Source organism: Phyllostomus hastatus, unplaced genomic scaffold (genome assembly GCF_019186645.2).
Source record: "Phyllostomus hastatus isolate PE091 unplaced genomic scaffold, TTU_PhHast_1.1 phas_contig_196, whole genome shotgun sequence".
Lineage (NCBI taxonomy): Eukaryota > Metazoa > Chordata > Mammalia > Chiroptera > Phyllostomidae > Phyllostomus > Phyllostomus hastatus.
This window is the reverse complement of record NW_025333709.1, coordinates 7,656,283-7,671,815: the sequence shown is the minus strand read 5'-3', so window position 1 is coordinate 7,671,815 and position 15,533 is coordinate 7,656,283. Positions and strand designations below refer to the sequence as shown.

Here is a 15,533-nt window from a genome sequence, read left to right as displayed (position 1 = left end):
GACTCTAAGGTGGTCATTCCAAATGGCCCAGAATGTGGTTAATACTCACTGTTTAAAAAGATGACCACCGACATGAACCCAGACTTAACAAAAGCCTTGGAGGATGTGTGACCGTCCTGCAGCCCTCTGCTCTGTGGCTGGGGAAGCACGTCTCTCGGGTGGCAACGCTCAGGGTCGTGACTCCAGCCGAAGCTCACAGAGGGCTCGCGACTTTCTCCAGCTCGCGCAGTGTGAGTTAGGGGCCACAGTGGCAAAGTCTTGTGTTCCTGCTCCAGTCCACGTTAAACATAAGAAACACTGTTCTATAGTGTGTGTTACAGACCTTTTTGGATTCACGTGGGGAAATCTAACGCTCCCGTGTAACCCTGCAACGGGACAGTGTTTTAAGTCAGACCAGCGACGAATGGGTGCCCCTTGGAATGAATGATGACTGCAAATGGGTGAATAGCTGTCCCCATTTACAGGAGACGGAGAGGTTTCCTGGGAACATGGGCCTTCGGGTGCAGAAACAGACACTCAGCTACCCCACCTGTAAACAGATGACTGTGGAAAGCCCAAGGTATTGCTTTTGATGCAATGGCAAGGTGTTGGTACTCTGCACCAGAATCTCCCCCCAGGGTTTGTTTATTATTTGCAAAACTTCATTCTATCAGAACTTTTTGTTCTATCCATATGCTCTGTGTTGAATGGTTACAAACTAACGATTTCCTTATTGACTTCTGTAGGTGAAAACAGTCTGTTATGAGTTTATGCAATTCCTTACTGCCACCTAGTGGCTAAATCCAACAAGCCTTGGTAATTAGCAATTTTAGATATTAACATTTTATTTGTTCTCAGGCTTTGACATTAAAAACAAACCGATTGGTCAAATTAATTAAGTCAGGACGTTGTTAGTAACTAGTCAGTATTAAAAGCCCTCAGAGTGGTTAAGTGTAGCCATTTTTTTCTCTTGAAAAATGTTCTTTATTTTCACATAGAGGAGCCTTTCCCATAGGGTTTTTGAAAGTCTTTATTGAAGTATGCTTTCCATGATGAAAAATGTCCCTGTCATAAATACATACTCGTGAGTTTCTATGAAGTGAATACACTAGTTACATTAGGACCTGCCCCTCCCCCAATTCAACGGCTGACTTTCGGTAGGATTATTTTGCATGATTTTGGGCTTTATATAAAATGGAATGGTATAGTATGGACGTTATTGTTTGTAGCTCTTTCATAGAACATTTTCATGCTAATGTCACACATGCTGCTTCTCAACCAGGACAATAGTAAAACTAACCAAGACAGTTGGAGGAACCAAAACTGTTTGAAAGCCCAAAGCAGTTCTGTCACTTTGGCATTTTTGCTGGTAGTCTTCTTGGGGGGAGCAGAGGTGTTCGTGTTGGGGGTGTGTGTGTGTGCAGAGGTGTGTCCTGAGGCTGTAGCGGTGGAGGGACCGGGTGGGGAGGAAGGCCAGGTCCTCCCCGGGGGCTCCTCTCGGAAGCCCCGCCCTTTCCCGTCCGCAGTGCCACCCTGCACCTGGCGTGTCCCCACGGTCACACAGTAAATGCTCTTCCTTGTCCTGTGCTTTTCCCGCAGCCTTGGTATCATCTATGGTTTTGTGGCGAACGAGCACCTCAGGACCCAGATCCTCCAGACGCGGAAGCTGGCAGGCAGCAATTTCAGAGACTTGAGAACGCTCCTGAATGAAACTCCATCGGTAAAAACCCCGATCTGTGTGTCCCGTGATGCTTCGTGTGTGGGGCCTTTTGGAGTTCCTGTATATATCTGAAGTTTTACTTAGACCTTCTAGAAATCCCGGGAACCCCTGTGGACACATGTTATCTTTTACTTTTGTAGATGAAGGAATGAAGGCCCAGCAAGTCACTTCTAAAAGAGCACAAAAACATGTTTTCAAAATTGGTGTTATCTTATTTTGTGGAGGTATAACATAAAATTATAGTATATATTATAAAAGTATTTAACCATTTTCAGAGTCTCATGATTTATTTTCTTTAGAGAAAAAAAATCTTTAGGTGCCATGGTCCTTTTCTTTTGGGCAGTATACTTAACTCTCCATTGTTTGCATGAAGTTATCTTTGTGATGAAACCTTTCTGCTTTATAAACACGCATTTGCTAATGTCTATATAGATGGGGGAGTGCACACACACACACACACATACACACGTTGTCTTTGGGGACGGGAACATGAAGAGCTCAGGGACCTTTTTCCTGTGTCCCCAGTAACACATTGATGTCTTGCCTGTTCAGAAGGTCGTTTTTAAAAACACCTGAGCAGAAGCCAGACAGACACAGGCCGCTGAGCTCAGGGGACCAGCCTGGGGAGGAAGGCCGGCCTGCCGGGTTTGGTAATCGGGGCTCTCACAACCCACGGGTCCGCTCACACAGGGGCATTCTCCCAAGTTTGTTGCAGTCTGCAAAACCCAGACCCGTGAAACAGTGCCCTAGTTTGTGAACATGGGGGTGGGGCTCCAAGGACAAAGGAGACAGGCAGTTCTTAAATGTTGCAATTGGAGAAGCTAATTTCATCCATCGTATTACAGCAGGACAGGGAGGGAAGTGTTCCGTTTTCCCAGGCGGCATAAAAATTCATCGTATTTTCGCCTGTTGTTTTGAAGACTCCATAGCGAAACCTTTTCCCTGAAATGCTGGCAAAATTAAATACACAGCGAGTGTGGCTGGGGTGCCTGGGCATTGCTTTCACACACTTGGAAGGAGAGTACCTTGTTACGGCTCGTGGGGAAACCTACCTACTTCCAAACACTTGAAGAGTGTTTTAGGAAGTCCACGAAAAATGAGGCAGAGAATGTACCTAGTCGTTTTGTAGAGGAAGCATACCTGACCCCAGACACCATAAGGTATTCGTTCTTACTCTACTAATGGGAGAAGGGAGAAGTTAAACGATGACGCACATTTTCACGGAGAAGATTGGCCCTAGTCACGTGAGAACAGCAGCAGAGCGGTGACGGGCGTGCGGGAGCCGCTGAGACTCAGAGGGGGACCGGCAAGCTCAGGAGCAGCCTCCAACTAACACGGTCCTGGCGGGGTAGTTACCGGCGGCCTCACGTTCCTTCTAGCATCTCCCTCCCAAAGATGGAACTGCTTACGCCTCTCGAATCCAGGCCGTCTCTGTGACGGGCTTTGACCAAAAGCGTTCAGCGGACGTGGCCTCCTGCAGGTGTTGAACTTCAGCTTCCCCAGGCCCTGCAGCCTCCAGCCCTGTTCCCCTCCCGCCAGGGCCAGAGCGTGAGAGCACCCAGGCTGGACGCTGGGGAGACCGGAGACCACAGAAAGAGGGGGGCCCACGTGTGCCCGACCACGCCAGCCCAGCCCAGCTGGCCACAGAGCCCGTGCACAGACTCTGAGGAACAATAAGTCATGTTTCTTAAGCTAGTAAACTTAGGGGTATTGTTAAGAAGCCTGGGTATCAGAAAATGGAAACATCTCTAAGAACGTGCTTTCTTTTTTAAATGTTCTGGTTCAGGCTAATTTTTGTATGTTAAATCTCTTTTTATGGTGGCTTCGGATCTTAGAAGAGAAGATTTCATGTTGTTTTATTTTATTTTAGCAAATCACCTATGTCCTGGGCCAGTACACCACCGCTAAGGAGAAGGCGTTCTCAGATCTGGACAGTGAGTAGAATTTAAAGTTGCCTTGGGTTTTTGTTTTTTTTTTTTGTCTGTCTGTTTTGGCCAGAAGATGCTAAGGCCACCTCCCACAGGACGTGGGCTGGGAGGCGAAGTGTGGCGTGTCTACAATTTCTGTGTGACAAGAGGGGAAAACAGAAAGGTGATTCCTAGAGCTATTGCCAGTTTGCGGCATGTTATTTATTCAAGGATGGAAACCCAGCAAAATGCTTTTGCTTTTGCTTTCTTGTAGCCACAAGTGCTTGCTCTTCAGGCCCCTGTGAGGGAGGACATGGGTCTCTGTCAGGTTCGTTGTGAAGGACAGAAATAGGCCCCGGAGAAGCCCGGGGCCTCAGAAGCAGAGGGCCGGGCATGCCCGTCCCTGCGTGCCCATGGGGGCTCACGCACACCCTTGCTCAGGCTTTGCAACCAGAGGCTGCTCTGCCAGCAAGGCGACATTTGGCAACATCCGGAGACATGTCTGGTTGTCCCAACAGCCAAGGGTTGGGGTCAAGGCTAATGGCATCCGTTGGTTGAGACCGGGCGGGGGGGTGGCACTAAAAACCCCACATGCACTGAATACTTCCAGAACAAAGAACTCCCTGGGCCCTAATGTCGGCGGTGTCAGGGTGGTGAGACCTGGGTCTGGCTGGAGAGGTTTCGGGCCTCAGGCAGTCACAGCTCAAGATGATAAACCCCGTGTTCCTGGCGTGATTCAATACGGAGTCTCTGGTGATTCACTTCTCCCTGGGGCACAGCTGGTGTGGGCACTTGGAAGAACATGGAAAAAGCCTCCACACGAGAGTAACACCCAAACAGGGTCTAGCATAAAAGCGGGATTTCTCTGCGGGAGAGACTGCAGGTGATTTTCCCGGGGCGGACCCCCTGTGGGGCAGACGGAGAGCAGGCGTGGGAACAGAGAGGGGGCACGTGGACCAAACCTCACGCTCCCTTGTGCCTTTTTGAATTCAGATATCAAGTCGTTGCTTGGAGGGGGAATTCACGAACAACTGAGACCGAAAGTGATCCCCGTCCTTGACGACATCAAGGCCACGGCGGAGGGTAAGTGCCGTGCGTGACAGACCGACGGGCCGAGAGCACGCACCACCCAGAAGTTGCGGGCTTCCCAGGTTCGCCCTGCCTCTTGTGGTTCCCCGTAGAGTTGCTGGGGTGACAGCCACCATCTGGGTTCTTGTACACAGGCCAGGCACACTGTGTCACCATAGGATTTTTTTCTAAAGCTTATGTCACAGCTGTTACATGGATGACTTACAAGTCATTTGGAATAATAGTGGCAGAATTTGATAGGGGCCCACCCCCCGCTTTTGTTGACAAAGTTATTGGAACACAGGTGTGCTCATCTGTTTAAGCATCACCGCTGGCTGCTTTCACTCTAGGGCGGCACCCCTGTGGCCCACAAAGCCTGAAATGTTTACTACCTGGTCCTTTTACAGAAAAAGCTTGTTGACTTCGGCTACAGAAAACATGTAGCCTATAGAACTTTAGGCTTTGGGGTCTACTGATTACTCTTTCCCTCCCCCCCCCCCCCAAAGAACTAGTTCTGTAAAGTGAAAATATACGTAATGTATTCAAAGTTACCACAGCTGATAGGACGAGTGAACAGATATTCTGATCTTAATAAACTGCACATTGGACTGCAGTTTAAAAAAAAGACCTCCCAAGCCCTTCCAGAGGCTGAGAACATGTCTGTGCTATGTATCAAGTGCTCTTCCTGCACCGGATTGGTCAGTGCTCACAGCTCTGTGGGGTGATGAAGTTGCCTGCATTTTACCAACTCAAGACAGTGAGGCCCAGAGATGGTGCAACCTGTCCAAGATCAGGGAGCTGGGATTCAAACCCCAGTCTGGCTATGGAGCTTGCGTAGGACCATCCCACAGGATGTTTGGGTGCATTCAGGAACGTGAAGATGTAGGGTGCTTCTGTGCCGCCCCCGGTCAGACAGCCCAGCGCCACCCTGCAGGAAGAGCTAGAACTGTGGAGTCAAGAGCCAGTGTGGCCAGGCCTCCCTGCACCCCACGCCCCTCGTGGGCCAGTGCATTGGAACTATTGGTTTGCCAAGATCTCTTCCTGCCCCAAAACTCTGCCGGTAAAGGCTGCACAAAAGTGGATGAACGATACCACGTGGTTGGTGTGGGCCTTGACTTCTCGCCCTGTGGTTTGCCCAAGATTTAATGTTTGAATTATAGTTCTCTCTGGACGACAGACAATTAAAACACATTTATTTTTCTCTTCTGTGCCTCATGTATTAGTATTAAAATTCGATTTTTTAAAAGTCAGGCCAAATCCGTGACAGTGTAGCCTTGGGTGTTGGCCAACGCTTTGAAAAATGTGGTTCATAAACAACTTTGTCAATTTTTTGGCTAAAAATGTTTTGGCTAAAAAGTTTATGCATTTAGTAGCCTTTGGAGAGAGCAGAAACATGCAAATTTATTTGTGCAAATCATATTTGAGTGGCACATCAGGGTCTGTAAAGGAAATGTGCCACGTGTTGGTAAAACATGAGTTCACTGAACTGGGGATTCTGACCCATCTTTTCACTGACTTCAGCTACATAATATGCAACCTTGGCAGGCCTGGGTCGACTCCCAGCGTTACAGCCCACTAGATATTTTATAGACATAAAATGCTCTGAAGCCTTCGGAAAATCTGCGCATGTTTACACCTCTCGGTCCTGGGGCCAGGACAGCATAGCACTCACAACCCGGAGTGTCAACAGACGGCGCCCAAGCGGACACGTTTTCTAGGCCATCAATTTATATTATCCGTCATTTTTTGTTGTCATTTGTCTCTTGCCTGACAATGGCTTATATCTTGAAGTCCAGGTGGAAAGGCAGACCATAGAGGCAGACCACACCGCACGAAGAGGTGAGGTGTGTGCTCTGTGCTGTGCATTTGGTACGCCCTTTCCCCTTTTGTCGTGTGTTTCTAGTTGCCACTGGGTTCTCTGTTTTTGGTTTTTTGCTTTGGCTTTGCTAACACAGGTACTGACCGAGCCTCTAACAGAGCAGGTACCAGCTCTATGCCGATAATTCTGCGAGGCAGGTGGGAGAGGTGAGACGCTGAGGCCCAGAGTGACTCTTGGATAAAGCCTTAAATAACGGCCTTAAATAGTTTCAAAAATTGTTGTGATACAGCTAGAGCAGAATTCAAGAGCAAAGATTGTCTGAAGCAAACTTGAAGATTTCCTATTCAGAGGAGACGACGGAATTTGGGACTGGTGGTCACACAGTCCAATCCTGGAAGCCTCCTCAGGGCTCACCAGAGCCAGGTGCTGGGGTGCTGGCTTGGATGGCGTGGGCAAGGCCATCTCTTAGGAGCAGACCTGCTAGGACAAAGTCTAGAATGACAGAGTCTCCCAGTGACTGGAGATGACCCTGCCAGCTTCCTAGCTTACAGATGAGGAAACCGAGGTCCCAAGAGGTGGAGGAGTTTGCCAGGGGTGCTATTACAAAGCAGTAGCAGGACTGGGACGTGAGACCTCAAACTACTTTTGATTCCACAACACGCAAGCATTAAAGTGTGCACGCACGTGTGTGTGTGTGTGTGTGTGTGTGTTGTTGTTGTTGTTACAGTTCTCAAGTTGACGTGACTGCCCAGGAAAGTTGGGGAGGTGAGTTTGTAAGGGCATTCACTCTTTTCCCAGCAACACCCAAAGGTGGCTCCGCCATCCGTTTTGTGAGCCTGGAAGACTTACTCGCTTTGAAGAAAAGCAGTGCCCTCTAATTTCAATTCCCCATCATCGTCTGCTGTGGCTGTGAGTCACTGTAGGAACGAGTTGTAAATGGGCTGCCTCCCCACTCGTGAATACAGAGAGCTCTATGCCCCAGAGAAACCAGGACAACAAGCAATTGTTGGGCATGTCCCAGTGTAAGAATGCGTTCCAGGCTGCGGGGCTCCCAGCGTGAAACAGAGGGACTCAGGGTCATTGAGGACGTTCGGTCTGAGTGTTCCAATCCCCACATTCCATGAGGAGCATGGTGGTGGTTTCACCAGTTGCAGATGAGGAAATTGCCGAGGAACATTCAGGAATTGGCTCCCACTTACACAGCTCGTAGGGAAGCTCGTGTCTGCACCCCGGACCTGCCTGAATCCAAAATCAGTGCTCTTAACCATCGCTCTGTGTGTACGTCCAGCTCTTTGACTTCCCATAGCTAAAACACGTCTGGGTGTGGCCAGCGTTTCACGTGGATCAAAGCTGCCTGCGAGTGAAGATGCTAGCTTCTCTGGGCTGGCCTCTGCAAGGCTGGGTGTAGCTAGGGTGGCAACACCCTTTCCTGAGGCTGCTGTGCCAGTGACAGCCAGTTAACGCCACCCCCGGATGTCCCCATCATGTTCCCCAAGTGGGAAGGCTGAGCTGGTCGTAGTGACGGGCAGAGGAGGCCAGCAGGGGCCCTGTGTTCCCCTCTCAGACTGCCCCTGGCAGCAGGCTCTTCTGGTGGCCTTCCGGTGGCATATACACATGCATGTCATGTCCCTTCAGGGGACCGCTGTAGATGAGCAGTGATTTGCCGTTGCCAGGCCAGTGTTCTAAAGCGGACCGTGTTCCTACAGCCATCAAAGAGACCAGAGAAGCCCTGCTGAACGTGAACAAAACCTTGGGGGAGCTGAAGAAATCCACTGCACGACTTAGCACCAGTCTGCAGGACGTAAGGACGAACCTGGAGCAATCGCTCAAGGACCCCGCGTGCTCCGCGCAACCAGAGGCGGCCACTTGCGATGACGTCAGAACGACTCTCAGCCAGCTGGATGACAACACCAACTTGGGTCAGGTGAGGAGGGTGGCCGTACCACAGGGCTGGGGCTGTGTCTTCAGACCGCTGGGCAGAGCTCCGCGTGGGCGCGCACGTCAGGTGCGCGGTGGCCTGGGTCTCCGCCGGCCTCCCGGGTCAGCCACGTGCACCCGCAGCAGGGGGCGGGAGACCCGGGGAAACCCCCCCTCGTGAGCTGTCCGAGATCGACTCGACGGGGCACCAAAGTGAATTCAACTTTGAAAAAAAAAACAGGGAAACAGAATGCATTTTTGTAGACTTTAAAAGTCAAAATATATTTTGAAATGAAGCTCCTAGTATGTTGACCACATATATCTAAATATAAAATAATTTCTCATATTCCCGAAGAGATTACAGAAAAAAAAAAGAATTTGGAGCCACTTGAATGTACAAAGCTCTGAATATATAAAATAATCATGTCTACTCATGGTTTTTAATTTATCAAGATAGTGATATACATATACATATCACATTTATATAAAATAATATTTTAATAGAGCCGTATTTTCCTCACTTTCACATTTCATGGATCAGGCTTACCAAAACACAGGAGCAACCGAACACAGGAGCAACCGTGTCTGCATGGCTCCTACAATCCCTTCTGTCAGCATCCAGCGGTTCTTAGAGCCCAGGGTCTGCATTCGCACTTAAATTGAGATCGGGTGTGTTTGAACATGATGTTTTATTCTTGTGTACTTTCAAACATGAAGAAAATCCACTAGAATGGTACGGGGAACCCCCATCCGCACCCTTTACCCAAATCCACCAATCACCAACACTTTGCTCCATCCGCTTGATCCTGTCATGGTACCCATTTACCCATCTCTCTCACATCTATCTGTTCACGTTATCATATATGTGCATAAAGTAGAATGCATTTTGTTCTTTTCCCAGCCTTTTAGATGTAAGTTACAGACATTATGCTCTTTTTACCCCTAAAGATTTTGTACCTTTCCATAGCCACTATACAGTTGTCAAAGTTAGGGCGTGCTCATATAACGTTGGCCTAATACTCCCTTCTAAACCATACTTCATATTCAGATTTTGCCAATTTTTCTTAAAACGTCCTTTACAACAGTTTCCTCGCATTCCAGTCTGTGGTCCCGTCCAGGGTCACACGGAGTCCTTGGCTCTCGTGTCTCTTTAATTTCTTCGATCTGGAACCGTTTCTGAGTCTGCCTTTGTCTTTGGACGCTGACATTTGCAAAGACAACAGGCCAATTGTCATATAGGATGATCTTCAACTTGTGTTTGTCCGATCTCCCCTCGGGATTAGCTTTCAGGTGTGCGTCTTCGTCAGGACATCACGGAAGTGATGCTGTGCCCTCCTGGGTGACTCGTGTCGGGAGGCCCGAGGTGTTTGTCCTGGTATTGGCAAGAGAGAGATCACTTGGAGTCCATGCATAGTATCGTATAAAGTCAAAATTTATGCCAGACAATTGTACCAATATAACCGCGGACTGTAGTGCTTTCAGATGTGTTTTTTAAAAGTTATTTATAACTTTATCCAACAATATTCAGTACCCGAAATTCTGAGGTCACGCCTGTTCGAGCTGTGTTAAATTTCGTTCCCTCATTTTTTCCTGACCGCAGCGGGAGACCTCCAGGTATCTAAAGGTAGTGTTTAATACGGGCCATTCTGAGCTAAATGTGGTTTCCCCAAACAATACTCTGCTGTCCCTAAGGAATTTAGATCACCCCCTGGAATACAGAGGCCGCGGAACTTGGGTGTAAGATGACAAATGATTTGGGGAGTAACCGGCTTGCCTTCTATTTTGTTTTTCACATTCCAGCTCCCATCTTTGGATAAGCAAATTGATAATATCACTCACGTGCTTCAAACAGACTTGTCCAGCCTGGTCGAAGAGGTGCGTTGTTTTGAAAAATACGCAGTAGCTTATTTTAAATAATAAACTGATATGTAAGAAAATAGGTAACAGCAAAGAAGAAGTGGAATTCCAGAGAGGGGTTGCCAAGAAGGGCGATGACTATTCACTTCCAGGTAATTCTGTGCATCGTTGCGACTCAAAAAATGTTTATTAAGCATCTCTTACGTGCAAAGACACCATGCTAGGACCAAAGCGAGCAGAAGAAACACAGGCTCTCACTTTTCCAGGGCTCAGAACCCGATGGGTCAACACTGACTATGCCACGAGCTGCCCCCCGCCCGCCCAGGGAGCAGCCACGCTGGTGTTTTGCCTCCACGCCTGCGTGTGCACGCTGCCACCCTGCCCGCCTCCCTCTGCTGGGCCCAGCTACCGAGGCTACGCAGCACAAGCTACTTTTTAAGTTTCATACTTCACTTTCTCAATGAGGCCTGTCCTGGGCATCTTGGCCAGGTCAAAACCCATTTTCATATTTTCTTACAGCATTGCTAGTGTTCTTTGTTAAGTTCCTCATGACCGTGATTATTGCTTTGATGTCTGGGCTATCCCACTGGACTGGTAACCCTAAAAAAGGCGGGGTCCCCATTGGCCTAGATTTCCCCGATAGCCTACCAGTTATTGCTGCTTATTCAGCCAAGGCCTTGAGTGCCCAGAGAGTATTTCTCTGTAGATTAGGATTTGGTAGGTGCCCTAGGCCTGTAGAAAAGGGAGAGAATAGTTTTATTCCTGACTCTACTATGTCTGTTAGCATGGATATAAAAATATCATCGTAGCTATTAAACTCAGCTACATAGGAACCAAGTACTTATCCCCTTAAACAAGTGATTAAGGCTCTTGGTCTTTGGACTCAGGTGTCACGTGGTTTGCTGAGTAAAGGGATTGAATTAGGGGAATTGTAAGGCTCCTTCCAGCCATAAAACCTCTTGTCATGGGTGACCCGCACAAGCCCAACCTGGGGTCGGGAGCACAGAAAAAACTGACACCAGCTCCCACGTGCTGGGGGTGGCTTAGTCACCTTGGAGGAGACAGGAGTCGGGATGTTCTTTCCGTGTCACCGATGTTGCCAGGGTGCAGTGGAACCCCGCCGGCACCATCAGTGTAAGGAAGCCAGTCACCCGGACTGGACTGCTACCAACGGATGTCATAGACTGGGCGGCTGACAAACCACAGACGTTGATTTCTCACAGTTCTGGCGGCTGGAAGTCTGGGATCAGGGTGCGGACGTGTCGGCGGGTTCTGGCGGGAGACCCCTTCCTTCCAGGTTGCAGGCGGCATTTTCTCATGGTGTCCCCTTAGCATGGTGGTCTCCTCCCGTGGAGAGAGCTCTTGGGGTCCCCTTTGTAAGGGCACCGCCCCGTTCCTAGCCCCTGCCTTAAGACCCCCCCAAAGTCCCCACCTGCTAGCACCTCGCTGTGGGGGTCAGGACTTCAACATTTGCATTTTGGGGGGGACACAGACGTGGAGTTCAGAACCGGTCACAATTGCCATGGTGGTCCCAGGCAGCTGGCTAAATGCACCAGCCGACAGACACAAACACAAATCAACCCCCCAGGGAAAGGCTGGCTGTTTGATTGACTGACTTGGAAGTAATGACACTTTCCTGTCACAGACGTGGCCACAGAGTAATCTAGCTTGGCGTGGCTGTCTTGTTTTCCTTTCAGCCCCACTACAGTTTTTATTCTCTCTAAACTGTACTTTAGTTGTTTTCTGTGAGACTAGGTCTCCACTCTTATCATGTGATTGCACTGGAAAAATGAGGTTCTATTTTTGGAAATTCTTCTATAGGAGTCGGATACGAATTTACAGCCGCACTGGTGCACTGCATGGGTCAGGGCCCCTTACCTCGGCGCTGCAGGCACCGTGGGCTGCCCGTGTTCTGCGGCAGGGGCTGCCCTGCGCACTGAAGGGTGTTCGCTAGCCCACACCGGCCCACACGGGGCCAGCAGCGCCCCCCCAACCCCCCACCAGCTGTGATAGCCAACAAGTCTCTGATCATCGCCACATGTCTCCTTGGGGACAAATTGCCTCCATTTGAGAAACACTGGTATACTCTAAATACATGGAATCATTTAACACGAGTGAAAAGTTAAAAGTTAAAAATGTCTAGCATGATCTTTGGTGGATACAATTTACAGAAAGTCCCCTCTAAAGGGAATATTTTTAGACGTTTAATGGCCATATAACGATAATTTATGCCTTAGGTAAATCTTGCATTTGTTATTTTGCTTTTGTACTCTCTACTAAATGCGTGATGGTTAACTGCTGTTCTACTTACCGTGTACATCAATTTATTTTTAACTATTTTTAGGGCTATAAATCCTTTAATGATATACCTGAGAGTGTGCAAAACCAAACCGTGGACGTGGTATCAGGTGAGATTCACAGTTTGAAATAATTTTGCGTCTCTCCTTGTTAAAGGTCGGGCCGTTAGTACAAAGAAATGCATTAAGAATTGTATTGTTCTTTTTCCCTCGTAAATACTATTCTCTCACTAAGACCTAGAAAAATAAATGAATATCGCCTTTTCAATGGTGCCACCTCCACATGCGATGTAGTTTTTAAAAACGATGACCCCCTACTGACCACAGTTACCCTCGCCCCGAGGGTGGAGGGCCACCGGGGGTGACGAACCCTCGTCAGAAGCTGTCCGAACTAACAACAGCCAAAGTCTGGGAGGTCACATTCCGACCGTTTGCACTGGGGAAAAACTGTAGATTATTATAGCTCCTAAAAGAACTTAAAAGTGGTTGCTTTTTTGGAATACCATGTAGAAGGATTTATTTTGCCTTTGACAAAGATGTTCATGTGCCTCTTATGCTGAGGCAATGATATTTTAGGCTCTTAAGGTTGCTTACGATTTTGGAGAGAGGGCCGGAGGGTGAGCGCCTGCCACTGGCCTTAAATGATCGGCTCGTGTTGGATTCAGGTTTTGGTATTTAGGGGCAATGGGCAGAGAAAGAACACGGCGTAAACAGTTCTTGGTGCAGGAACGGGGATAAACCTGGGTTATTTTCTGAGAGTAGAGATTTCTGAGGTTGTGTAAGACTGTATTTTCTCTCTTGCTCTTTTTTTTTTTCATCTGGGACATTAACTATCTTTTATTTGTATTTTTTAACTTTATTTTTGACACTGTTATAGATATCCCCATTTTCCCGCCTTGGCTCACCTGCACCCAGTCCCCACCCCCCTTCCCTCTGGCCGTCACTGCACTGTTGTCAGTGTGTATGGGTTATGCACATCTATTACGTTTTTTGGCTAATCCCCTCACCTTCTTTCATCTAGCGCCCCCTCCCACCTCCCCTCTGACAGCCGTCAGTCTGTTCCTCGTGTCCACGCCTCCGTTTCTGTTGTGTTTGTCAGTTTATTTTGTTCATTGGATTCCACACATAAGTGAGATCATATGGTATTTGTCTTTCTCTGACTGGCTTATTTCACTTAGCATAATGTTCTCCAGGTCCATCCATGCTGTCGCTAAAGGTAAGATCTCTCTCTCTCTCTCTCTCTCTCTTTTTAACGGCTGAGTAGTATTCCATTGTGTAAATATACCACAGCTTTTTATCCACTCATCTACTGATGGGCACTTGGGCTGTTTCCAGATGTTGCTCTTGTAAATAATGCTGCAATGGACACAGGGGTGCTTATATTCTTTCGAACTGTTGTTTTGGGTTTCTTAGGATATATTCCCAGAAGTGGGGTCACTGCATTCCCACCAAATAGTGCACGAGGGTTCCCTTTTCTCCACATCCTCACCAACACTTGTTTATTGCCTTACCGATGATCACCATTTGGGCAGGTATGAGGTGATATCTCATTATGGTTTGAATTTGCATCTCTCTGATAATTAGTGATCTTGAGCATTTTTCATATGTCTATTGGTCATCTGTATGTCCTCTTTGGAGAAGTGTCTATTCGGTCCTTTGCCCACTTTTCTTTCTTTTTTTGGGGGAGGGGGTTCAGTTTTCAACTGGGTTGTTTGTCTTCCTGGTGTTGAGCTGGATAAGTTCTCTGTATATTTCGGAAATTAACCCCTTATCGTGTGTATCACCAGCAGGTATGCCCTCCCATTCAGTGGGTTCCCTTTTCATTTTGTTGGGTTTTTTTGCTGTGCAAAAGGTTTTTATTTTGACATAGTCCCCTTTGCTTATTTTTTCCCCTTTGTTTCCGTTAAAGACTTAAATGTAAGTTGCAAAACCATAAAAATCCTAGAAGAAAACATAGGCTACAGTAATATCTCAGACTATCTTCTCTTTTTAAAAGATGCTTTTCTCAGTGCTTCTGTTTAGCTATTGACCAAGTGGATTGAAATACTGTGTTAGGTAGAAGTACTTGTTTTTTTTCCCCCAATAGTATTTTTCCACTGTACCGTGCTTTGGATGCCTTGTGGGTGCCCTCGTGTTCAGTCTAAGATTCCAGCTGGAAATACTGATGTATTAAAGAGGAGGTCCCACGGTTGTATATGCCGGCATCGGAGGGCTAACGCGCGCTGAATGTCGTATGGCCACCTGCTGACTAATCTCTGTTTACTTCCCCCGTCTCCCCTTCCTGGACCTCTCCTGCCAGTTGGTGCGGCCCTCCCTTGTAAGTCTGGCAAAGCGAGGTGTGCAGGGCGCGCGAGCGAGGCCCATTGCACGCACTGTCATTGCCCACACACAAGCCAGAGTTTTCTCGGGTCTGGCCGAGCGCCATTCCATCAGCCGGAATGGAATATGAATTGCTTATTTTCATGTTCTCCTAAAACAAGTAGAAACTCTCAGCTGCCATGTTTCGATCATTCAGTCCTATCCTGCGCACATGGTTTAAGCACCTACTGTGTGCCAGGTTCTGCCGGACTCTGGGATGGGAGGCGAGTGAGGAGGCATGGCCTGGGCTTCCCGTTTGGCTGGGCATGTGCGCAGGTGCCGTTTATCACATTCTGGTAACACGTCCAGGGATGTGCAAGGGGTCCAAAGTGGGGCCAGGGTGGACGGCTTCCTGGAGGAAGCAGCTCCGGAGGCCTGCAGAAGGTATTCACTGAGAGAGGGCCCCAGGCACGTACAGAGTCACCAGGGAGCTGGGCTGTGTGAGAGGGCAGGAGAGCTTGAGAAGCAGAGGGGCCCCATTCTGAGTTCAGGGACCTGTTCACAGGAGAGGGGGCATCTAAACGGCACATCTCCAACTCCCAGACACCCCAGAGGTAAGAAAGAGGCCCGTGGAGTCACCTGGCCCCGGACCGTGGGGTCTTCGGGCACAA

At 48.4% G+C, this 15,533-nt stretch overlaps 1 protein-coding gene across 3 annotated transcripts in view; it reads left to right on the top strand.

The window, feature by feature from the left end:
- The window catches only part of PROM1 (prominin 1), a 90,934-nt gene that overhangs the window by 51,974 nt on the left and 23,427 nt on the right, over positions 1-15,533 (top strand). For all 3 annotated transcript variants that reach the window (XM_045834316.1, XM_045834318.1, XM_045834317.1), the window contains 6 exons: positions 1,579-1,699; positions 3,570-3,633; positions 4,600-4,689; positions 8,200-8,417; positions 10,211-10,285; positions 12,612-12,675. In XM_045834316.1, the coding sequence (XP_045690272.1) occupies positions 1,579-1,699; positions 3,570-3,633; positions 4,600-4,689; positions 8,200-8,417; positions 10,211-10,285; positions 12,612-12,675 (632 nt within the window). The remainder of the gene's footprint in view (positions 1-1,578; positions 1,700-3,569; positions 3,634-4,599; positions 4,690-8,199; positions 8,418-10,210; positions 10,286-12,611; positions 12,676-15,533) is intronic.